Source organism: Gadus chalcogrammus, chromosome 14 (assembly GCF_026213295.1).
Source record: "Gadus chalcogrammus isolate NIFS_2021 chromosome 14, NIFS_Gcha_1.0, whole genome shotgun sequence".
Taxonomy (NCBI): Eukaryota; Metazoa; Chordata; class Actinopteri; order Gadiformes; family Gadidae; genus Gadus; species Gadus chalcogrammus.
Window position 1 is genome coordinate 18,657,543 of NC_079425.1, and position 25,601 is coordinate 18,683,143.

The following is a 25,601-nucleotide window of genomic DNA, read 5'->3' on the forward strand; positions in this document are numbered from 1 at the left end:
ACCACCCCCCGTGTTCCAGTCGGTAAATGTTGTGACATTTACAGCAGGGCATTGCTCTATAGCCGAGTCGTGGGGGAACCCACGCTGTCAAACCCGATGACTACTGTTAACTGCACCGGCACCGAGGAGCTGGACTTCACGCTCATCTTCGGAGAGGACGGACAGCAGCACGGCCCTGCAGGTCAGTGCGCTTCAACCTGCCGGACCTCGATAGGATAGCCCTAGAGACAACGGAGGATATTCACCTCGTAGCAGGCTGTATTCCAAGTCTCGCCGTAGGCCTACATTTGAGATCTATTCAAGTGTCTCGTACACTTGAGATATGTTCAGTCAAGTGCATCCTAGAACATTTCACGTCTCATAGTAGCCTACATGGAAGTTATAGCCACGTATCCTTAATTTCAAGTCCCGTTGTAATAGTCCTATATTAAATTGTAGTAACTGCTTCCCAGCTGTAGGTTAGACCTTCCACTGTTTAGCAGTGAAACTGGAATGGACTTGACCTGATGAGCATTCTGAGAAATAGACACAAGGTTTTGCTCATTTCTATTCAGCTTTACAAGTGCCTGGGCCATAGCTATCAATTGATCGGCATGCTGCCTTGTAAATAGTAGGAGGACAGCTATCGCAATTGCAAGTGTACTAAAAAAATCGACCGTACAACTTTGAGACACCTTCAACGTAGTCCTATAACGAATAGCTCTGCATCTGCAAATGATGGGGTAAAGCAACACAGTTGTTAAACCACTGTATTACATTCAGAAGTATAGCCTGCAACATGCATTGCACCCATTGTAAGTAAGCAATGCGCCAGCACATTAGAAAGTTGGTTGAGAAACATTGCCGTGCTTTTCTAAATAAATTTGACAAAAAAGTATAATGAACTAAATATTTTCAAAGAGTATGTCAAGGGGGGGAAATTAAACCACAAAAGGTGCAAATATAGTAAGTCGGATAAAGTTGACATAGTTCTGTTGCTTTGTTTTAGGCTGTGGGCCAAAGCAAAACAAATAGGCTAAGCAATTCATTTTCAGACTAGAGAAAGGAAAACAAGGGCTCAGTGTGAAGTGGCTTGCCTATCTTCAACATATGATCCTGCAAATGTTAAGTTTATACTCATATTATTAATGGTTACTTATGGCTGTCCAGATATTGTAAGGTCAACTATACACAGCAACATCTAAATGCATGTGACATTCAATCACATTCAATTCAAATTTACATTCTAATTATTTAAATTGTTAGTCTACTAATTCAATGGCAAATGTCCTGTTGCCAAAACAATTACATTAGTTCCACATTTTTACACACCTTATTTTGTCAGCTGTTTCTCTTCTTTTTCACATCATAGTGTGAGGTGATACATATATATTTCTTGAAGTTCACATAAAATGAAATTGTCGCCCCAAGGTTCTTCCACACACATACGTTTTGCCTCATACCGCTAAGCAAGCCCAAAGAACGCATCTTGCTTTTTTCACTATTCTTCCAGATTCCACTCCACACACACTAAAACACACACGCACACACACACACACACACACACACACACACACACACACACACACACACACACACACACACACACACACACACACACACACACACACACACACACACACACACACACACACCAGCATCTGTTTCATCAAACTATGGCAAAGTTTTGAACCAATTTGGCCACTGCTTTCGACTTTCAATCCGTTCTACGTTTTTTGCTTTGTGACAGGCCAAAGGGGAAAAAAACAGCATTTGGAATAAGTGTAGGAATAAAAGCACCACTGTGCAAGTGGTTTTAATCTGGCCTCGACTGTATGACTTGGCCCAAAAGAGGAGCTTCTGTCCACATGAATAACGAGAGTGCGAGGAGCACTGCACAGCCAGAGTAGAGCAGCAGGGAGTAGAGAAGCACAGAGTCAAACGCTCTCCGTTTTCAATCGCTCTCATTCTCCGCAGGCCAAGCTCAAGTCAGAACACCACCGCTGTGCTTATCTACTCCCTGGTTAACACCTTCCACTGGTTATGAAAATAAATGATAATGAACAAAAACTTTGTCTACAGTATTAAAAAATATCAACATACTTAGAACTTAATAATTACATTTGAGTTTAACTTACATTTAGAATACTTTGTCAGATCGAGGCATTTGTCGTCAATGTACTTTGATTGCTTTCTTCAGTTTTGCAGTTCTGCAAATTACTTTTCACTCATCTGAGGGTAGCCTGCTTAAATGTCTGTGATCTGAACTCTGTATCTCTGTCTGTCTGTATGTTTCTATGTCTGATTGTCAGTATGGCTGCTGTCTGTCTGTTTCTCTTTAATCTGCCTGTCTTTCCACTTGTCTGTCTGCCTGTCTGTCTGTCTCTACATATGCTTGCCTGCATGCCTGTCCTTCTTTCTGCCTGTCCGGCGTTCTTCCTGTATTGTCCTCTGTGTCTGACTGTCTCTCCGTCTGTCTTTCTGTTTCTATGTGTCTGCCTATGTATCTCTGTTTATCTGTCTGTCTGTCTGACCATATGCTTGCCTGCCCCCCTGCCTGCCTGTCTATCTGTCCGCCTTTCTGTCTGTCTGTCTGTCTGTCTGTCTGTCTGTCTCTACATAAGCTTGCCTGCATGCCTGTCTTTCTTTCTGCCTGTCCTGCGTTCTTCCTGTATTGTCCTCTGTGTCTGACTGTCTCTCCGTCTGTCTTTCTGTTTCTATGCGTCAGCCTATGTATCTCTGTTTATCTGCCTGTCTTTCTTTCTGCCTGTCCTGCGTTCTTCCTGTATTGTCCTCTGTGTCTGTCTGTTACTCCATCTGTCTTTCTGTTTCTATTTGTCTGCATCTGTATCTCTGTTTATCTGTCTGTCTGTCTCGACCGTCCGAGGCAGGCTTCCCTTGAAAGTGAGAAAGTTCTTCTGTTTCATCTGTTGGCTGTGTAACTGAAGGGGTTTCCCTGCTAGCGTCAGGTGAAGGAAAGACCTATAGTTCGCCAACTTGCTTAGATCGTGATCTTTAATTTACGCTCATCTCTTATTTATATACTCAAGTCATGTGATGTGGTGGCATGTGATAGTGATAGGCTAGTTTAGTGTTGGGTTTGTCCTTGTTTATCTGAAACCTTATTTTATTGACGAGGCACGCAACTCAGCAAAACCGTTAGATATCCATTCAGATGAGGCCCTCCAAGAAGATAGACGGATGAGTCAAGCTTATACTAAAACAAATACAAGACGTCCTGTCTGCTAGGTTGGCTAATGCTACTGCGTAACATAGCATGAGTGATTGGTGTTATAAGCAGCAGAAGGGAAGTGCTGCTGGGTGGCGTCATGTCTGTGTTGAGCAAGGGGGGAGCTGGTCCCAGGAACCCTTTAGCAACACACCCACTGGATTCTAAATAAACTGGCCTGATAGACCTTATTCACCTAGAGGCCTGCCCGGCTCCATCTTGGCTATAAACGCTAGCTGGGTTGGCGGAACTGAATGCGGAACTCCACATTTGCTACCCCAACCCGGATAGCGTTGAGAACCAAGATGGCCTCCTTGTCAATATGGCCTAATTCAACCAAACATTCAAGGCACTTTCTTGATGACCTCGATGACTTGCAGGCATTCATTTAAACTAAACACTGCTACCAGAGGCAGTGTGTGGCTGCTTGTGGTCACACAAGGACCTGTCTAGGGGTGATGTCATTTTGGAAAAGACATCTGCTCCATGTTCTTTGGATGGATAATTACTCAATTATGCATTGTGATGAAGACCGTTTAGGAAAGTGTAAAACAAAATAAGTGATAGATGGGAAAGATAGAAGAGAAACATCCTTCCACAGATAGGAATGATGTTTGAATGGGATATTCGTGATAATCTTTCAATCGTAAATAATGGGTTCCTGTCTCCTATCTTTTCATTGGAGTGAATGGTATTATAGTAATATATTTGGACCCCAACCCTAACTGGAAGTATAAGGGGCTTACCAAATGTTATCAATCTAGCACTTACATGTAGCTACTCCAGTAAAGCAGGTGTCACTTTCCTTCCCTGTAATATGTCCGTATCAGGACATATTATGTTCAGGACCCTACTTTTTTTTTTTAACAGACTATTTTTGAAATAGCATGCTGCAGCATTAGCTGATGTCACACCCAAATGGCTCTAATTATTTTTGCTTTGCGGCAGAAGGGCAGTATATTTGTCATTCGGCGTTTGGACAAACCAGTTAGTAATGACTAACTGAAGCCAGAGTTAATTAGTTCATATCATTAGGTAATAACAACAACTCTAATTACCTTATAATAATTTAGATCATTTAACACACCCAATACTTTTCCGTCACTCAGACTGAAAACTTAAACCAGAACACATTTATTTTCAAAATAATTTATCAGGACAAATGAAGTCTGCTTTTAACCTGAGTTTAACATGATTGTGACCTTGGACTTGACACGTATCCTCACTTTCTATTTTATCTAGTTCCTGATTCTTAGTAGAGAAACACGTTAATTGTGGAAAAATAACATTAAGCTCTTGCTTTACAAGTTGCCCTTGAATTGTTCTTTGCATTAGTGCGATAGCATGAGGTTAGATAATTTATAAGCATTCAATGAGTTACAAGAATTGGAGTGGTTCATCAGGCTGAATAAGTTAGCGCTACATGGGTCTTGAGCATAAGAGTGATTGTATAAAGCTAGATCGGTTAGCGTTCTGGGTCACGAGCAGTAGCCTCATTGGTCAGTGGAGGTGGTATGAGAGCTGTGGGTCGATATGCCCTCTATGGGTGGCTGATGAGAGGGTCCATAGTGAAGGTGTCTGGCTCCGAGCCCAGACATGCCATGTGGGCTTCAGATGGTCGGGAAGAATGAGAGGAGAAGGGAGCAGACTTACTCTTCCCTGCTGTGAATGGTAGCTGGAACAGCATTCTTGCTCAGTTACTCTTTCTCCAGATCCTCCTCTATTTGCCCCTATTTATTTTCACACTTTCTGCATTTCTTGTATTTATCTTTTCCCTCCGTCTTTTCTTTCTTTTCTTTATTCAGCGATAAGATTCTTTACTTTACAAAACATGCAAACAAAAAAAAAATCTGTTTTTCCCAACCTAACCAAGATCTGCTGAGGCTTCTTTTTTCTCTCCTCTTTCTGTTTTCTCAGGATGTGAAATGAGACAAGCGTTAGCGTCAGAGTGACTGATCTAGGCTAATAAAATCTCCAGATGCCAGCAGTTGTCATCAGTCAGTCAGGCTCAGTCACTAAGTCACACTGGATCTGGTTGGCTCCCGACCGCAGCAGCAGCGCCACTTAATCAACGCCACTATATACTTTTCAGCGTTTCGCCAACTCCCGAGGACCTTGTTGCGGTCAAAGTCACCGTCGCCTCTGGGAGTGAAGAAAGTTCCCTCTTGTCTCGGCACTTAAGTTGTTGTTTTTCTCCGTGCCGCGTGTCTCTCTGCCGCCCCTGGCTCGCCTCTCCTGGCCCTCCTCTCCCCAGCGCTTGTCGTGGGAAAGACTGAAATTACATCGCTCTCATGGTGGACTATTTTCAGCTCCCAGGGAGAGTGGCAGAGGGCAAGCGACAGGTTCTCTAGTCTCGTGGTGCTCAGAAGAGCAGGAGCGTCTCTCTCTCGGTGCGCACATCTGAAACCGTCCGCGGGAGGCTTGTTGTCGTCCTCTTTTTCTTTTTTTAAACCGCACTAGCGCTTTGGCGTTTCGACGGGCCGAGGTGTGGAAGAATGCTGTGCGCCACATCGCCAGGTGAGTTGGCTGGCACGGCCAGACTTTGACCAGGTGGGTTGTGGGCTCGGCTTTTTTGTTTGTCTAGACGAATGAAACGTGTCAGCGGGATCCGACGCGTAAACAAACAGCCGTTATTGAGCTTTGTCAGACCCACAAATCTACCACGGAGAAATAAATGGAGCTTAACGACAGCATACCCTCTGGTAGTAACACAGCGCAGAGGACCACATTTAACCAAGATGTCCTCTGCACCAAGGTTAAACCACACACACAACACATGTGTTTGTTCAAAAGCTTTGCCTTAAACCTTAGGATATTAGTATTTTCTTTCTTTCTTTTATGTCTCTGCCCGCCTATGAGTGCAAAGTGTTGTCATGTTAAATAAGGTTTGAGTGCAGTTGTGTCGGCTGTAGGGCAGCGGGGGGGGGGGGGGGGGGGTTCGGTGCATCTCAACCTGCTGGTTATAACGTTCACCTCTTAAGATGTGCTCGTCTCAGAGAGAACCCGTTCAGACCCAGCCTGAGGTCCACATGTGGGAGGAGGTCTGCCATGTGGGTGCCCCCCCCACCCTGCTGAACCGAGGGGCTGGGCCCCCGGTGTGATGAGCTGGAAGGGTTGTTTCCGCGGGCGAGGCACGAGCTGCTATGTGTGGTATCTGTCTAGTTTAAATTTAGTGTAACATAAGCTACCGCTGGCGGCGCTGCATCAACGTCCCAAGGCCAGCCTCGGAGAGAGGGAGAGAGAGAGAGGGAGGGAGGGAGAGAGAGAGAGAGAGAGAGAGATAGAGAGAGAGAGAGAGAGAGAGACGGAGAGAGAGAGAGAGAGAGGAGAGAGAGAGAGGGAGAGAGAGAGAGAGAGAGGAGAGAGAGAGAGAGAGAGGAGAGAGAGAGAGGGAGGGAGGGAGGGGGAGAGAGAGAGAGAGAGAGAGAGAGAGAGAGAGAGAGAGAGAGAGAGAGAGAGAGAGAGAGAGAGAGAGAGAGAGAGGAGAGGAGAGAAGAGAGAAGAGAGGAGAGAGAGAGAGAGAGAGGTAGGTAAGGTAAGTTCCTGCCTGGTATGGAGTCATTGCTGGGGTAGCGAAGCCAGGTTTGATTGCAAATAATCGTTGCTGTTGACACCTCTTCATAGTAGAACCCGCTCCTTTGATCTTCCGCTTCATTCAGAAGAATTCAGAAGTACATTATTCAATATGAAAAAGTAAATGCCTTTTGAGGTTGGGGGGATAGCAAAAGGGATTGCCCACATGTTGTACATTTTCGAGAAAACAATTCACCCGTACAATAACATGAAATTGATTCAGCAATGTTACATCATCTTTATAATCCCGTGTCTTCATTAGGCCTATTGCCAAATAGGGATCAATTTGTTTTTATTTAAATAATATAATTGATTCAATAAATTGCTTTATATAATCTCAACTTTAAGAGCTCATAAAACTCTCGTTAATGTACTCTACTTTCTCGTTGCACATCCTGTTTCCCTAGTTATTTCAGCTTGTTTATTCAATTTTTCCCCCCTTTTTTCCCCTGGATATTAAGTAATGGGGTAGTTAACAAGGCTCCCCCCCACAGTGCAGGGGCAGAGCGGTGAGGGGTATTTCTACCTAGGAGGATGTACTTCCTCCTCTTCTCACCCAGATCCCAAATTCCTAAATTCTACCACCTCACCACCTCCTCTTCGTCATTTCCGTGGGTAGCAGGGGGCTCTTGGGCCCTGTGCCGGTGGTTGGCTACTGGTTTAAGCACGACAGAGGCTTTGTGTGGGACACAGCACTCCGTGGTGGACTTAGTAGACTTAATTGTTAAACATTGAAATAACATTTTTATTTTTCAATGTTCTAAGGTGTCAGGTGGGTTACTTTTGGAAATAAACACATTAACTATGTAAGACAGACACATACAGTGCCTATTCTACTTTTGTATCTTTGTATACATTTATATTTTCCTTCAAAACGAATGGTATCTAGTCGATTTTGACCTGCATTTATGTCTATCATTTATTTTGGAAGATGTGTATTTTATACGCATGGTCTTTACATATGAAGCTATTAAGACTGTCATTCTTTTTTACTCCTTCCTATCCAATGCATCCCAAACCTCCAATACACCAACCATTGTGCATGCAATAAACGTGGCCTTTTGTTGCCCAGACCAGCTGTATGCATTCTTATATTCCTACTGCGTCCCTCTGGCTTGGACCCATAGTTTGAAAATGTAAACTTAGATCTGTCTCTGATCACTCTCTCTCTATTTCTCTCTCTCGCCCTCTATCTCTTGTGCTCTTGCTCCGTCCCCTTTCTCTCTCTCTCTCTCTCTCTCTCTCTCTCTCTCTCTCTCTCTCTCTCTCTCTCTCTCTCTCTCTCTCTCTCACCCACTCACTCTCTCACTCTCCCACTCTCACTCTCATACACACAAACACACACACACACACACACACACACACACACACACACACACACACACACACACACACACACACACACACACACACACACACACACACACACACAGATACACGTATGTACACACACATGCACAGGTCTGCCCTCACCATGCTAGTCTTCCTGGCTCCCATGCACAGTCAGCCCTGACAACAGACTCTTTAAATGTCACCCCTGCCAGCGGTAGCCTCTGATGTTATCTGCTGTGGGTTACTGCAGGCCACCGACAGGCCTGTGTTTGCCTCTCATAACAATCACCTAATGCAATGACTGTGGCTCCTGCCCGGTCCCCCTGGAACCCAGTGAATGCACCAGCCTCCTGGCTCTCTGTTAATACACATAAGGGGGCATCGCTGGTCACTGTATCTCTCCACACAACATCCAACAATCATGTCATGTTTGCATCGTGATTGTTTGAATCGCGCTTATTTGAAGTTTGCTCCTGCTATATACTATATCATGCATAATGCATGATATAAGTTAGGATAATATATCTAGTTATATTATGAAAGTAATATACTGATATATATATATATGGAGGGATATAAGGAAGGGATAATTCACTACAAAGTGGGCTGATATTGAAAATGATGCACAATGCAGCAGCAAGGTTCTTAGGCCTCTGTCGTCAAATCTTTTTCAATAAAAGTACACTTAGTGGTGGATTATCCCAATAAATGAAGTGAAGCCTGGAATCCATCAGGGTTTCAGGGTTGTGAATGGTGCATCGGCAGGTGTTTCAGTTAAGCTAAGGTTCAAATCATCAACTGGCACCTTTTGTCTGCCCTGTGTTTTCACAGCAGGAGGTTGCTAATTAAGAGCCTAATATAGCATGCAGTCATATGTTACCGTTGGCTTAGGGTGCCGTTTTTTAAGCTACTGCTGGCTGATTTCCTCTCTCTGACGTGAGGGAAAGTCTTTGTGTCGCGATGCTGACACAACACAATAGCCTTCCGCATTGATGATTAAAGGATAACTTTAATTGTTCAACCTGGACCCTATTTCCCTATCATAGGGGTCTAAGGGACAGATGCAGACAATATTTTTAGAAATTGGTCCAGTGTTGAGCGAGAACGCTGCAGCTGTACCCACGAAAAACGGGCTGCAGTCTAATCTTTTGGGGCAACAGCCCCAATCAATGTAAGTCCTCTAAAAGTGTGCTTTCGGCACTTTTTTTTAGATGCTTGACAACGTTATGGAAAGGATTCCTACAAAGAAAACAACTTTTAAGGACCAGTCGCCTCATCTGTTCTGCTTGTAACTGCGACTCAGAAAATCTCAGAAAAAAACGGTTCAATCTCACAGGAATTGTCCCTATTGTCATTACTATCTCCCCTCTCCTTCACCCAAATCCGTTCTCGCTCAATATTAGACCAATTCCCCGAAAAGAATTTCTCACTAGTCCATCAGACCCAAAATGATTGCCCAGTTGGGTCCAGTTTGAAAAAGGTTTTCTTTAAGCCGACCCTCAGAGTTAATTATTAATTATGAACCACACATGAACTCCTTTTTTCGCCCCCTTTTGACATCAAATGCATGTACATCAGTAGTACCAACAAATAACCGCTACACGCAGGGTCAAACAGGAGAGATGCCATTCAATGTTGGAGGGCCACAGCTGTAGCCTCGGCTTGGATAATAATATGATGTGTGCGTCACAACCTCTTTGCTCAGAAATAGGGCCAAGGCAAAGCAGCCCCGCCTGTTTCATTCACCAAAATAATATAACATCGAAACCCACATTTCTTATTCCGAGAGTGATTGCAAAAGTAATTATGTGCAAGGAACTTATCTTGGTGCACAGCATATATTCAGGGGCAAAAAGTGTAATCCTACATATCAGTACATGAGTGTATAGTAGCACGTTGCTTGTCAAATGTCAGTTGTTTTAATAGGTCATTCAAATCCATTTGAAATGTTAACGAGAGTTTGTTACCCTCAAATTTTGTATGCGACTTTTTAAACCTTCTTTCATTGACTTTAGGTAACTTGAGTAAACAAGTATATTGCAATATAAATTGTAAGGCCAAGCGAATTCTGTGTACAATATTTTCCTTGGATCATACACATTTTTGCATTGATAGATGATCTTCAGTAGGGCTATTTTTTTTTATTTTGACAGCCCACACAGTGTGTGGTTATTTTGGCAGCATTCTGCTTTGGTCGGTTGGGTCGCCGGTTCTTAAGGAGAGCTGAAAGAGGAGCCCGACCCCGAACACAAAGCTTGTGTCCAGGCAGGGGGTGAAAGCTGAGCCCCTTCTAATCAACCTGCCCATCCCCACACAAAGAGCCAAGCTCCGCTTACCCACCAGCCTCATTGCCTCAAACCTTATGCCTCGTTAAAGCCCCCAGTCTCCAGCCTCCAGCTTCCAGCACACAAACTGCTGGCAAGCCCCAACTCATAAAGGACACACACACCAATACACACACACACAAAAGTTAACATGGTGACACACATACAGATACACACATATAACACACACACACACACAGGCACAGACAAACACAAATACAAATACTAACACAGTGGCACAGATACATTCATGCAGGCGCGTACACATCCATACCCACCACATACAAACACACACACACACACACACACACACACACACACACACACACACACACACACACACACACACACACACACACACACACACACACACACACACGCGCACACGCAGACGCACACATACATGATGGAACACAACTATACATACAGATGCACACAGCTACACAGACCGAAGCAAACACTGGCCCACAAACAAACAAAGTGGCACACATACAGATGCATACACAAACCCTCACACACATACACACGCGCATACACACACACACACAGCTTTACAAAGAGGTGACACTGCACACCATGTAACGACCCGCTGAATGAGTTATCCTACCAATGATGGACACCTCAACCCCCCCTCCCCCATCCCACCTCCACCCCTACCAATAGATACCTGGGCTTCACGCCAATGTGGAGCTGTGTCTCAGTGCATGTCCCATGACCCTGACCCACCTCCTTAACAACGGGGGAGGAGCCATGACGGTAGAACCAAGGTAACGTATCCCTTGGTGTCCTCATATCCCCTCATAGAATACTCCCAGGCCATGGAGGTTGTATCGTCTGGCGGCGGTGGAGGTTTTAGCTGGGACCCAATACAGTCCCTTACCCTCGTATGACTCCGTAATGCCCTGCCACTCTAGTGTGGAGGGATGTCCCATCCCACTACTGAGGGGCCACTACGTCAAGGAGATCCTCAAACGGACGCTGCAGAGACAGTTTCCAGTACAGGGCTTTTATGCGGCAGGGGTCCCAGCTAAACAGGCCTCTGGAGTTCAAGGGTCAAGCGTTCTCCCCCCCCTCCCCCCCCCCCCCCCCCGTTACCCCATCAGCCCTGGCAGTGTGTCACGAGCAGCAGTGAGAACCATGTCCAAACGCTTCTGCAAGGAGGAGCGATTTCCCGGCTATTTTTAGCTTAGGTACAACAAAGCCTCTTAAAGATCTTTATTTAAACAGATCGTCTGTGTCATGGATAGACGCTTGACGCACTGGGTCAGCAGGAAGTCAGCAGGTTCTGTGCACGCAGACAAAACACATTTTTTTTACCTATTCGAGCATTTTGTCCCTGCTGCTGTATTTATTAGTCTACTCTATAATGCCCTCATCTGACTGTGTTATTCTCTATTCTACTATGCTTTACTCTACCGTTCTCTACTCTATAGTCTACCCTGCTCTATACTCTACTCCACTCTCCCTTTCTCTACTCTATAGTCTACCCTGCTCTACTCTAGCTCTACCAATTTCTAGACTATACTCTACTCTGAGAAACTGGCGAAGAACTGAAACACAGACGGCTGGAGGATGTTTGTTTTAAATTTGAATACATTGAAATTAATTTGGTTATATTGCATCAGCTAGTCACACAAAGTAAGAAAGGTATATGCCAGTAGTGGTTTTGAAGGCTTGTTTTTTATCGATAGCATTTTGAAACAGAACCATTTGACGAACCATATTTTTAACATCTGTCCGCATTTCTGCTTGATAGAATAAATGGAAATATCAACACGCAAAATCAAAACCCCCTATGCTCTATTATTTTCTCCTATCTTCTCCTCCTCTCCCCTTCTCTCCACTCCTGTCCCTTCCTTATCCTCTCTCTCTCGCCCCCCCTGTCCTTGCTCTCACTAGGGGGGTTCTCCCCCACTGTAGCCCTCCTCAGTGCTAGGGAGGTTTAAGGTGATCAGAATAAGCCAGGTACCCTGGTCCATCTCATGTCTAACGAGACAGACACAGACCGCACACACACTCACACAAACACACACACACAGACACACAGACACAGACACAGACACACACACACACCACACACACACACACCACACACACACCACCCACACCACACACAACCACACACACACACACACACACACACACACACACACCCACTCCCTTCATCTATCGGTTTGCCTTGTCAACTTTGCACTTTATCACATCACATTTGTAAATGAGGGAAAACGTTGTGCCTTTTTACATTTGTTTTTATAAAGTTCATCAGAACCTCTACCAAATAATACACCCAAAATGGACTTCATTCTATCATAAATTCAGTTATGGTTCTTACATCTTCCCAGTTGTCAGAGGACAATGTTGGAGTTTATGAATGTATGTCCTATTGGTTGGCAATTGCTTCCATTGCTGTATGATCGCTCAACTTTTGTATCAACACTGCATTTTGCCTCCATCTCTAGAGGGCGCTTTCCTTTGAGCTCTCAGGAAAAGGGCATGTACATAAAAGTAGCCGTTCTACTCCTAATCTAATTGTCTTGGATATGTGGTGCCGATGATAAATTATTTTTATAGGAAAAACATATGAGAAAATCCCATACAATGTTTTACTTGAAGTGAGTTTAGTTTAAAACAACTTTCAAGGGAACATGTGAGATAGCACCATCAGTAACAGTTGCCCGGTTGCCCTAGGCTACAAGCCCCTGTCATCTGTTATGGGGGCTGGCCTTACCTCTGGCTTCAACCAGTGATCTTTAAGATTCAGGGATTAAAACTTGAACTGGAGATTTGAAAGCAAGGAAAATATACACGCTTACAAGATAATGTGCAGGCCTTCATCTTGACAGCACATGCTTTGAAGCTATATTATAAAATGACATGATATTATAATATATTTTAAAACGGGCCACAAAATAAGTAGTGTATTTGGCCGCCATTGTCGTCAATTTTGGCACCATAAACGAAGCTGTTATCGCCAGCAGGGAATCCATTTCTTACTGTATTGTGGGCTCTATGTTTTATAACTGCACACAAGCAAACCGCCGGGAGCCAGGTGCAGCCCTCAGGCCCATTGCCACATCTGCTTTAGCAGGCTGCTGCTGTCTCAAACAACTGTAACCAACAGTAGACTTCAAGTCATACGCAGCCTTGAGGTAACGAGGGCCAGGACGATGGAAACAATATTGACTTATGCACATGACCATGTTTCGAAGTGTGACAATTATGATACAGTTAGAAAAAAGTATATCAAACTTCAGAGAAAAGTTATTTTTGTGATTTTGTGCAGTTTAACTGTCTAATTGTTGACTATTCATGTCAATGTGTTACATAATCCAGAAAAAATACAGCTAAAAGGCAGTGAAACAGAACCTGGTGTTGTAGTTGTGGAATGTTTGTTGTTTTTGCGGGTGTTGTTTGATGCACAGTTCTCAGTTTAGTAATGTGAACATCCAAGCCCAACACTTCTTCTTCCTCTCATCCTCCCTCCCTCTTTTCTGTCTCTCTCTCTGTCTCTCTCTCTCTCTCTCTCTCTCTCTCTCTCTCTCTCTCTCTCTCTCTCTCGCTCTCTCTCTCTCTCTCTCTCCTCTCTCTCTATTCTCACTCTCTCTTTTCCTATACTCTATCCCTCTCTGCCTGCCTCCACGTCTCTTTATACTCTCTCAGTCGAATGATAGTGAGCGGCTAGTAGGAGAATCAAATGCTTTGTCTTCTGCCTCTGCCTCTCTCCTTCCTCTCTCTCTCTAGCTCTGCTACTCTGTCGACCTCTATGTCTCTCGTTCTCAGTCAGTGAATGACTGAGAGAGCCAGGCCGGATCGTGTGCTGGGTTCTTGTGACAGGACCAGGCAGGGCTCGTGGTGTGCAGCTATAAATATGTCCTCGGCTGTGTCTCTGCTGTTCTCAGAGTGGGTGTGGCGAGGCACAATGTTAAAAAAAATACACAATCACTCGTATCCAGTGTTTTTCAACATGTGGCAACGTTGGTACTGCAAGTGGTATGTGGAATCTGAAATATACAGAATTCTTTAAATATATAGAAAGAGCAATTGAAAATAAATGTATATAAATGTTCAGTAAATCTTTCAATGATGGCGCTTAAAAAATGTGGTGCCGCTTTGTGCAGTCCATCCTATGTTTTCCATTGTCATGTTTGTGGTCATTTGTGTTTTGCTTATAATAAACACACTGGGAGCAATAAGCAGCATTGCTGACTTTTTCTTTCCGCGGTTCCCCCAGTGACCATGGCCTGCTTGCTAGGAATAATACATAGAAAGGGGGCGGTGTCACTCAGCAACCCGCATATGTATTCATCTATTTCTTACAGTTTGCACATGAGGTGGGCCGCAAATGTCTGATCCCAATTTAGTGGAACATCTAAAGTTAAAGTTCTAATCCTAAACCACCCTCCAGTTAACTGAGACTTCAGATTGTCTGGCACTTGAAGTGGAAGAAACATCTGAAAGGGGTGTGATCAAGCAGTTGGCTTCTTTCAACTACAAACTCAAACAAGTTGAGTGTGTATTGTGTGCGAAATGCGAATGTGTGTGCGTGCAGGTGTATGTGTGTTTGTGTATGTGTGTGTGTTCCTGTGTGTGTATGGGGGTGTGTTTATATGGGCAATGGTGCCAACGTCATGCTGGGTTGGTACATAACTGACATCTTAGGTCCTGAATTCACCAATGTTTCCACCAGTCAACTCACACAGGAAATGGCGTGTATTGTTTGTTGCCCCTTTTCCTGACAATCCTCATCGGACCGGAGTATTTGCAGAGAATCCCGTTGAGATTTAAAGAAGCCAACAGCCATATACCCCACGCCCACACACACATTGAAAAGCACCACACACACACACACACACACACACACACCCACACACACACACACACACACACACACACAACACACCACACACACACACCACACACACCACACACACACACACACATGTTTTCATTGTGATTGATAATGATGTATGTCTGATGCTTAAACAGGTTGGCACATATAAGGAGTAATTGTTGGAACATGAAAGAAAGACCCTTTCAAAGCCGTTCACTCGGCAATCGTGCTATGTTTGAAGAATAATTTATATTCGTCGCTTTAAATGTCGTTTAATCTCACTTATTGTGTGAAAGGGACACTGAACCATTAACCATCTTTGGTGTTTTAATGATAGTTGTCAAAGTATAACAGTAATTCATTCCTTCTTTGAGCATATGAAAATATAATTATCAAAAAAAGAATGTATACATAATAAAATCTAGCATCCGAAGTGTGTGTCTGGTGTGTAGTGTGTGTGTCTGTGTGTGGTGTGTGTGTTGTGTGTGTGCGTGTGTGTGGTGTGTGCTGTGTGTGTGTGTGGTGTGTGTGTGTGTGTGTGTGTGTGTGTGTGTGGTGTGTGTGTGTGCTGTGTATGTGCTCATAAGTGTGTGTGGGTGTTCATAGTGGTTGTGTAGAGAGCAGAAACGAGCAAGAGAAAGTAAGAGATGAGTGTGTCTGTGTGTGTCTGTGTGTGTCTGTGTCTGTGTGTGTCTGTGTGTCTGTTGTTAAGGCTCACTGGGTGCAGGCATGTGAATTTCATCAGACTAGTTATTAATAACCTCTTAATATAGAAACTGCCCAGCTAGGCCAATGGGCCTGTTTCAGTAATTTTCGTGCATGCCTGTGTTGGTATATTTGTGCACGTGGTCGTGTGTGTGTGTGTGTGTTGTGTGTTGGTGTGCATGTGTGTGTATATGCATATGTATGTGCATGATGTGTGCTGTACATGCTGTTTCATCTGGTGCGTCTGTGTTCGTGTGTGTGTGTGTGTGGTGTGTGTGTGTGACGTGATGCCTCTGCTGGTTGACCTTTGGTATAATAGCCTGACGGCGCTGGAGGTGTTGACAGGCGAGAATTCATATATGTTTGCGCAGAGTACTGGTGAATCCTGTTTCTGAGTAGCATGTTCATCGGTTATCCCTACTCTCTTGGAACCCTGCCCGTTATGACCGCCCTGCTAGCCCTGTGCGCCCATTCCACCCCACACACACAACACACACCACACACACACCCACACACACACACACCCACACACACACACACACACACACACACACACACACACACACACACACACACACACACACACACACACACACACACACACACACACAGACGCACACGCACAGGGGGCCAAACATACACAAACATGTTGAACACAATCACACACTCCCACACAAGAGAAAAGTGCAATAGTGCATCATACACTAATCCTGATCTCTTTTTGGTGGTGTGAATGCTTAAAATAGTTATAACACAGAGCGATAACCCGTTCAAGGCTACATCCTCCTTGATCAGTGCACAGTATCGGTTATCATTCATTTATAAACCAGGTAATACAAACACTGGCCGATTTGATTGGGCTGCTACAGTTTCTCTCTCTTAGTAATGCTAATACTTGGCTATAGTAGGATATAATGTGCATCAGAACTACTCTATTCTGCCTGTAAATCCGTTCATTGTAAACATGTGGTGAACATCCTTTCAAAAATTTGGGGCAATGACCACACCTTGCATTTATAGCAACAGGGGTTTGGCATGAAACCTTGTAAAGCTGCAGGTCTACTAGACCACAAAGAGCTAAAGGTCCATTGTCTTTTAGAGTCTTGCGGCTGTCTACACTGTAATGTACACTGGACCTGTTGAACCCGGCGAGTACCTCCTATAATCGGACCATTCACCACTGACTGTGACTTACACGTCTCTTGCTCTTCCCTCGTTCTTCCCAGATCAGGAGCCCGATGACAACACATCCTTCTACATCCACGATGTGGGCCAGCCACAGTCCATGGTTAGCAGCCACCAGTCTGTGGGCCTGCCCCATTCAGCCGTCTCAAACCACCAGTCTATGGGTCTGCCACGCCATAGCATGCAGGCTTACTCCCAGCTTATCAACACGTCACCACGCCTGCAGCCACACAAACAGGCCTGCGAGTCCCACAGCTACGACGGCCTACACGAGCCCAAGTACAGCACATCTCCCCTGCTACCCCACACCCCCACGGGCCCTCCCAAGGCCTTTGAGTGTCCCAGCATCCAGATCACCTCCATCTCGCCCAGCTGTCAGCAGGGGATGGGCGCCAGTCAGGAGGACCTCAGGGCCAACGGCCCCGAAGGGGACTACCACGGGGAGCGACCTCTCTCCAGGGACCACCTGTACCTGCCCCTGGATCACGCGTACCGGGACTCATCGCTCAGCCCCAGCCCTTGCAGCAGCATCTCCTCCAGGAGCTGGTTCTCTGACGCCTCTTCCTGCGAGTCCTTCTCCCACATCAACGACGACGTGGAACACGAGCTGAACGAGGCGGCCGCCCGCTTCACCCTGAGCTCGCCGCTCACTCCCCGGGGGCCGGCTCCCCCCAGACATGGGGGTTGCCCCAGGATGACCAGGGGCCATGGCAGCAGCAGCAGCAGCAGCAACAGCACCACCACCCCGCCTTCATCCACTCCCACTCCCTCACCCTCTCGCCACGGGGGTCCCCGTGCCACTCCCCGCGCACCAGCGTCACCGATGAGAACTGGCTCAGCCCGCGGCCGCCCTCCCGCCCCTCCTCGCGGCCCACCTCGCCGTGCGGCAAGAGGCGCCACTCCAGCGCAGACATCTGCTTCCAGGGCTCGCTGTCCCCGCACCACTCGCCCACCCCCACGCCGGGGCCCTCGCCCAGGGGCAGCGTGACCGAGGACACCTGGGGTGGAAGCCCCCAGGCCGGCATGTCGCCCTTCCAGTTCTGTCCCTCCGAGGCCGACATACCCTCCAAGACCAGGAAGACCTCCCAGGACAGGACGGTCATGCAGGGGGACATGGGTCTGGACGAGCAGGGGAGTATGTCCCCACACCTGGACTCCCCGTCAGACGAGGGTCTGCACGGCATGAAGAAGGACGCCGCCGGCGAGCAGTTCCTCTCCGTGCCCTCCCATTTCACGTGGAACAAACCCAAACCCGGTCACACGCCTATATTCAGGTAATCACAGTTGATGTATACATGACATACACATGACCTGAGGACAGAGATCGTGGCGATGCCTGACACTCAAGCTTCTGAAACTGAGATTTGAATGGAATGAGCATTAGTTTAGATCACAGGTTCACTACAAGTTGAATACATTCATTCAACTGTATTGCTTTTAACAAAATGGCCCAATTATTTTCAAAGGTATACGTAAAATAACAGCTTACTGCTTCTTAGAGTTGAACAACCTGAAGAGGTTGTTGGAGGGCTGAAGCTTATCACGGTAGCATGGTTGGCCTCAATAGCTGTTGGCTTTGTGAGGCATGGCTTTGTGAGGCATATATAAATAAAATAAATTGAATTACTTATTATTACAGCAATTAAGATTTCAGTTGATTTGGATTATGAATACAATAAGGAGGTCAAGGCTAAATTATCAAGTTGAGGCAAGGCATTGGCTTTTTATGTAGTGTAATTAGTCACAATAGAAAAGAAAGTTCCTTCTGATCTTTGACAGAGGATTGATAATGGCCTGGGGTGTTACAGCTCTGCCGATTTGACTTGTGTTTACATGCTGGACTTTGAGCTCCTCAGCGATGCAATACAGTGGCGAGTACCTTAAAGGTCACACAAGGCTGTGGGAGAGTTGAGGGGGAGAACCACAGGCATGTATACACACACATGCTATACTTAAATACACTTGTACGTAAAAGCTGGAAAATGTTCCACTTTAAAAGGGTAATCAGAGGCAATCAGATGAAGCCGTTCGTAAGGAGAGGAGACAGAGAGAGCAGGCCCTCTCCCACTCTATCGTTTGCAGCAGATGAAGGCATGGCCTTGTTTGTGTGCACTTGCCACAGGCACTATAAATCAGCAAAGAGCACATATGGCTGGACACACACGCAAACACACACACACACACACACACACACACACGTCAAATGGACTCATGCACTAAATGCATTCCCCAGAAAACAATAGGGTCAGTATTTACGGAGGTCCCATTTGTTAATTTATTTGTCCTCTTTTAACTTTCATGTCATCTTTCCTTTTTCACAGTAAGAAAACAATCATTGAGCTAATCATTTACTATTCAGTCAAGTAGACGCTTTAACCAAAGCAAATTTAATTCAGTTATGCACACTGACAGTCAAAATGCGATAGGTAAAGTTCAAGGAAAGGTGGAGAAGACAGGCTAGGAGCTGCAGCTTCTGGCGAATGTGAGCCTTGCTGTAGGTATGATTTCAAGTTGTTAAGAGAGAGAGCAGAAAATAGCAGAATATATGATTTTGTCGAATATTGAAGGAACCAACCCAAAAAACGTCCCCCTCCCTGCCCCCGACCTCTCGTCTCAGCCTTCATGCACCTACCATTTCTAATAAATTAAACAAAAATAAAAAGTTCTTAAATCTTACCAACATCACCTTTTAAATATGCACAGTTCAGTTTCACTGCCATCAGCCTCTCCTTTACACAGATTTAGCAGTCATTTATTCATAAGATTTTTTTTTGAATTTGTTGACTGCATACTGAAACACTGAAAGACCGCATATTTAAACACAAACGCTGAAAAGCTTTCTATTTGATTTTGACCGCAGAATAGGTCACGGCAGTTCAGGAATATCAAATGCTAATAACTGCTTGCATAGTGTATTCCAACAGAATTATGAACGTTGTGCTTTAATACGTACGGTTTGCTGTGTTCCTTAAGATAAGATAAGATAAAACATGAATAAATCCCTTTGGCATGATCATTTATGGCAGCAGAGAACCCACTGGCACAGGTCCAAATGACAATAAAACAAATTTTATAAAAAGGGCAAAAACCATAAATAGATTAAAACCAGAAGGAGAGGGAGGGACCACCGGAAGACCAGACTACAGACCCATTCACCATATTGAAAATTTGGCTCTTATATATGTATGCTTATACATTAAATAGTTACCCGATCAGCCATCCTGCTAGTCTAAGTAATATTTAGATCACCTTAATATGCGGACATAGATGTTTAACTGTCGAGCTGCTCCAGTATGCTGTGTGTTATCTCCTGCCCTTGGTTCTTTGAGCTTTGCTGTATACTCCACTGTATCTTTTGCTTGCCTTAAGCATTAACTCAATTTACCCAAGGAAGTAATTATCACCGAAGGTATACAAGAAAGGCCTTATCTCATTCTTGTGGAAGTTGTCTACATTTGACTAGGTTATGCTAGGTTAAGCCACATTTTAGGTGAGATGAATTCTGCTGAGATTATAATACTCATAACAACTCCTGTCTGCTCAGGGATCAAGGGTTTGGTGTGTGTGTGTGTGTGTGTGTGTGTGTGTGTGTGTGTGTGTGTGTGTGTGTGTGTGTGTGTGTGTGTGTGGTTGTGTGTGTGGTGTTGTGTGTGTGTTGTGTGTTGTGTGTCTGTGTGTCTGTGTGTGTGTGTTAGTGGCGTGTGAAACAGATGGCCCAGGCAGTTGGTTACTGGGTGGGTTTCACTGTCTCAACAAAGGATGGCAATGAGGTGGGGCGAGGTTATGGGTGGGTGTGCCTTTGCCGGGAGGGACTTGGGTGCTACTAACAACCAGATTCCATTCGTCCTCCACCCTATTTTAAACATACACCCCCCCTTTGGGAATATAGATTGGGATGGAATGGGTTCTGGTTCCCAGTCCACTGCTGTCATCTGTCATCTGCATCTGTATGTTACGGTTTAAATGTGTCTCAAGAGGTCGGTTCAGTTCACCAGTCTCTTTAGGCCGACTGCCTAACCAGAGGTGTTTGTGTAGGTGGAGGGGATAGGGGAGAGTGGAGGGGCTGCTTGTGTGATTTGTATTGGGCCTTGTTCACCCAGCGGCCATCTTGGTTCTATCCGCTTGATGGGTGGGGGAATGGAATGCGGAACTCCACATTCCAAGATGACCGCGAGGTAAATAAGGCCTATGGTAAAGGACGAGAGGACGTGACAAGAGAGGGGGAGCCCCCCACAGCCACCCGAGAAAGGTTGCGCTATTTCGGATCCCACTCATGCTCATGTTTCCTGCATTGCCATTACCTGCTCTTGTAACCGTAGCAGCCATGTGCAAGAAAACAAAAAAAACAACACACATGCTTTCTGGAGGGGGCTTATGTTATGGAAGGTGATCACGTTGGCAGGGATAGCCCTGCTATGAATTGCTGTGACCTCATTTCCTCCCGCTATTTCATCACTTCCTCCCCTGCATTCCTCCCCTTGGAACTGAAAGAAAGCTTATCTTATTGGATACTTTTAGGGAACTTGTTATGTATAAATAGCTTCATGTATGTATCCGTGTATGATATATAGAACACACAAAAAGGGGAACATAAGCGACACACTCGTAGGTTTTAAAGTGTCCATATATATTCAGTGATGAGATCACATATGATTAAACTCACCACGAACAGGGAGCTTTTATGTAACACAATACAAACTATTGTGGTTTTTCGGTGGCATTTAAAAGTTGTGCGTGGTGGGAGAATCCCTGCAATGCAGTGGGATTTGATTTAGAACCACAAAGCATGGCACAGCATACACGCACACACAAAAATAAAATGGTAATTCACCAAAATGTAAAACACATGCCCGTTTTATTCCAAAAGTCAGTCTTTCCTCTTGTTTTGATTGTACTTAGTACGCCAAAGTAGGAACTGAATGGTTCCAATGACGGATTCCCTGCACATGTCTCCCATTGAGAGGACTCTGGTCTGCTCGGAGCCACGGCTGACAGGACCCTGGAAACAGAACAACTAGGCCTCCTGAACTTCACATGAACAGATCATTTTTTTTGTATGGTACCATCGTTGCTTTATGGACAGCTCATTGACGAGAGACAGGAAGGCAGGTTGTAGGAGAGAGGGAATGACGTGTAGCACAGAGGACCACAGGTCGGAATCGAACCCGGGAATCGAACCATGTTAGCGCACTAGCATACTGAGACCCCAACCACCCTCATTAAAAAAAAATCTATATTAAACTGATCAATATGATTTACTTGTATATACATATATATATTTTGTTCCATGTTACGCTGATTCTTTTAAGTGGTCTTTTTCATTTACATTTGAATGAAATCCCATTCTTTTATCTTTGTGGAAACACAGGTCTGTCCAGCTTCAAGGTAGAAGCCTGTTATGGTGTCCCGGTACATAATGACCTCTGCCAAGTGCTGTGAACTGTCAGAGGAAGTACTGCTTGCACAATGTATCTCAAAGAGAGTTACATTGAATGCAATGTACAGGACAAGACTTTACTCTTTCTCTATACACTTCCTTTCTTGTTGCTTATTTTCACAACCCTTAAAAAAAAGTCTGTCAAACCACAGTGAGTCAGATGAAGTAAGTAAAGTTCTGCTAATGCTCTGCCCTGACATGGAAAACAGCCTTACAACTTACAGTTTAGGACAGTTATCATGGAAAACAATTATGTTGGCCAGATTTATAAATGTGCCTTTTGACAACAGTGGAAGTCTATGGCACAGAAGTGGAGTGTTTACCATTCGCTAGACAGACAGCGTTTTGTCATGGGATGCTCAGTTCAGAAAAAAAACTAAATTGAACAGTTTCCAACTAAACTGAATTGAAAAATCTGAATCAGAATAAGAACTTGTATTCATCAAATTGTTCAAAGAATGTATCTGTGTGCTGATACAATCATACATTCAGGATATAAATCTTAAATAAGAATTATTCTGGCCCCTTACCCCATAACCCCTAACCATAACCCTAACCTAATTTAGTCTCATTAAAAGTGATTTTTTGACTGTATAGATCACCATGGACAACCCCAGTGTTAATGTCAATGCTGCAGGGCTGCTTCTCTTAAACACATGATTGAAGCCATCTTATGTCGATGCCTAGCGATAAGGAGGACAAGTCCAATTGAGGGTTTTATTTTTAAGTGCAGCTGTTAAAAGCGGATTGTTGAAGGAGACATGCCCACTACACTTGCTTTAACTGACTGACTAGCTAAGGGACTGGCTGACTGACTGGATGGCTGACTTGCTGCCTGAGCTGTCCATCTGACTGCTCTGTCTAGCCAACTGATTATCTTACTGCCTTACTGACCTGACTCACTGGTTCACTCATTCTGTGTTTCTACCTTGCTCTCTCCTACACATCTTTCCTGTACAATGAGCAATCATTGTGCGTCTACTCTCCCCCAAACCCTCAGATGGCCCCACCAGGTAACGGCTGCTTGTAAACCCCCTGCTTCAATGATTCACTCTTAAAGTCTCACGCAACCTATTACAAGTTTTCTATATTTAAAGGCAGGTTTATGCATGAGGGCATTCCAGTGACTCACTGGCACGGCAGCCAGTGACTGAATCTGACCATCTGTACCATATGCACATACCTAGCTACTATTGAACTCTCAACCAGGGCATCTGCCATCTGTTTCTAACAAAGGATTTTTTAGGGTTTATTTGACCAAAGGTGATTGTGTTTTCTTGGATTGATGTGAAGTCATGTGGATTATAGGGAGATCTGGGGTTGAGTAAGACCTGATGGAAGAGGCCGGTGATTCCCTGGCTATATTCAAGGTTATGACAATCAAATTAAGTTATTATGTCCTTTTGACAATGCATTTCCTGTTAACAGAAGTGTCCTCAGCCCTTATATTTGTACAATGTAGATTGAGTGTCCATCCGGGCAAAACTCACTCAGTGCCACAAATGGCCATTGAGACCATCTCATACCATCCAAAAAAATAAATAAAATGATAGGACCAAGGAGCGCTCGGGGCTGGGAGCTTTGATTACTGACGAAAAAGGAGCAGCACAGATTGACGAATTAAAAAAAACAATGTCAGTGCCCAAGAAAAGTGTAGCAATCTACAGACTAATCAAATTCTAAAATCTAAAATAATAAAATAATCTAAAACACTGAAGGCTTTCTCAGATTAGAATAGGTTTAGCTTTACTTCCAACCGGATTTGGCAGGAGCAAAGAGAGCACAGTGTCATAGCGTCACACAGCGTCAACCCTGGCTGCCATCCAAGGCCAGACTTATTTGCTCGAACCCTCGTAAAATACAACAGTATAGTGTTGTTTATTGATGGTGTGTGTGTTTCCTTACAGGACCTCGTCCCTGCCCCCTCTCGACTGGCCGCTCCCCAGCCAGTTTGGCCAGTATGAGTTAAAAATAGAGGTGCACCCCAAGGCTCATCACCGGGCCCACTACGAAACAGAGGGCAGCCGAGGAGCCGTCAAAGCAACTTCCGGGGGCCATCCTATCGTCAAGGTAACTAGCCCGTCCGTCTACCTTACCCGTGAAATTTAGAAACAAAATGTGGAAGTGAATTGTATCTATATGTAGTTTAGTCTATTCCCGGCCCAGGCTCCGGGCCGTCTCCCTACAGAGGTTCAGCTATAACATAGTAGGACTGCTGGAGCTGATTAGTCTCACTGTGGATGCACTACGCTTGAGAACACGAACATAAGTGTTGGAGCCGTATCTCATGTATGTCTACTAAGCACATACAGCTATTGCTCAATGTGGTCAGCTAAGCACACACAGCTACACATCGGACATGGGGCCTTTGGCATGATTTGTATTTTTGGAGTTTTGTTGTTCCACTTCACTCTCTATTTGTGTTCCTCTGAACCATCTGCACCCTGCAGAAGATGGACCGAGCCCATAAATATGGAAAGCGAAATGTCAGATGCACTGTGTGCAATTGATTTGTGAACTTTTGTTGGACGAAAATATACTTTTCACAGAAAACCTGAAAAAAAACATGGAAAAACATTACATAATATAAATATTAGGGAAAATGGAACCGTACCGAAGGTTGACGCAGGGAAAACACCACGCCTCTCAACGCTGACTCCAGGTCTGATATATGGGGCCTATCCGGGTCATGGCTCACAGCTTACCCCCTGCCCCCAGAGCATCCACACCTAACACCTACAGCGTTGAACACAGGACACAGTGGTCGCTCTGGCAACCAGGAGCCACAAAGTAGAACATGAGAGTGGCTAATGGGAATGGCAGATGACTTTCAACTTTTACACCAGACGCCTGTCGCCCCCTTTACAGATTGGTAAAACTAGGTAATCTTGCTACCACTGAGAATATCCACAAATTGATGCTCATTGTCAGTATGTTAGTACAATGTATTTATAGCACCTTTCCAGAACAGAAGTCACAAAATGATTTACAAAAGTAAAAAAAAAA

At 44.8% G+C, this 25,601-nt stretch overlaps 1 protein-coding gene across 1 annotated transcript in view; it reads left to right on the forward strand.

Moving 5' to 3' along the window:
- Positions 1–2,722: 2,722 nt before the first annotated feature.
- The window catches only part of LOC130403689 (nuclear factor of activated T-cells, cytoplasmic 3-like), a 23,289-nt gene continuing 410 nt past the window's right edge, over positions 2,723–25,601 (forward strand). The window contains exons 1-4 of the mRNA XM_056608113.1: positions 2,723–5,725; positions 17,200–17,822; positions 17,861–18,432; positions 24,503–24,665. Coding sequence (XP_056464088.1) covers positions 5,704–5,725; positions 17,200–17,822; positions 17,861–18,432; positions 24,503–24,665 — 1,380 coding nt within the window. The 5' untranslated portion in view covers positions 2,723–5,703. The remainder of the gene's footprint in view (positions 5,726–17,199; positions 17,823–17,860; positions 18,433–24,502; positions 24,666–25,601) is intronic.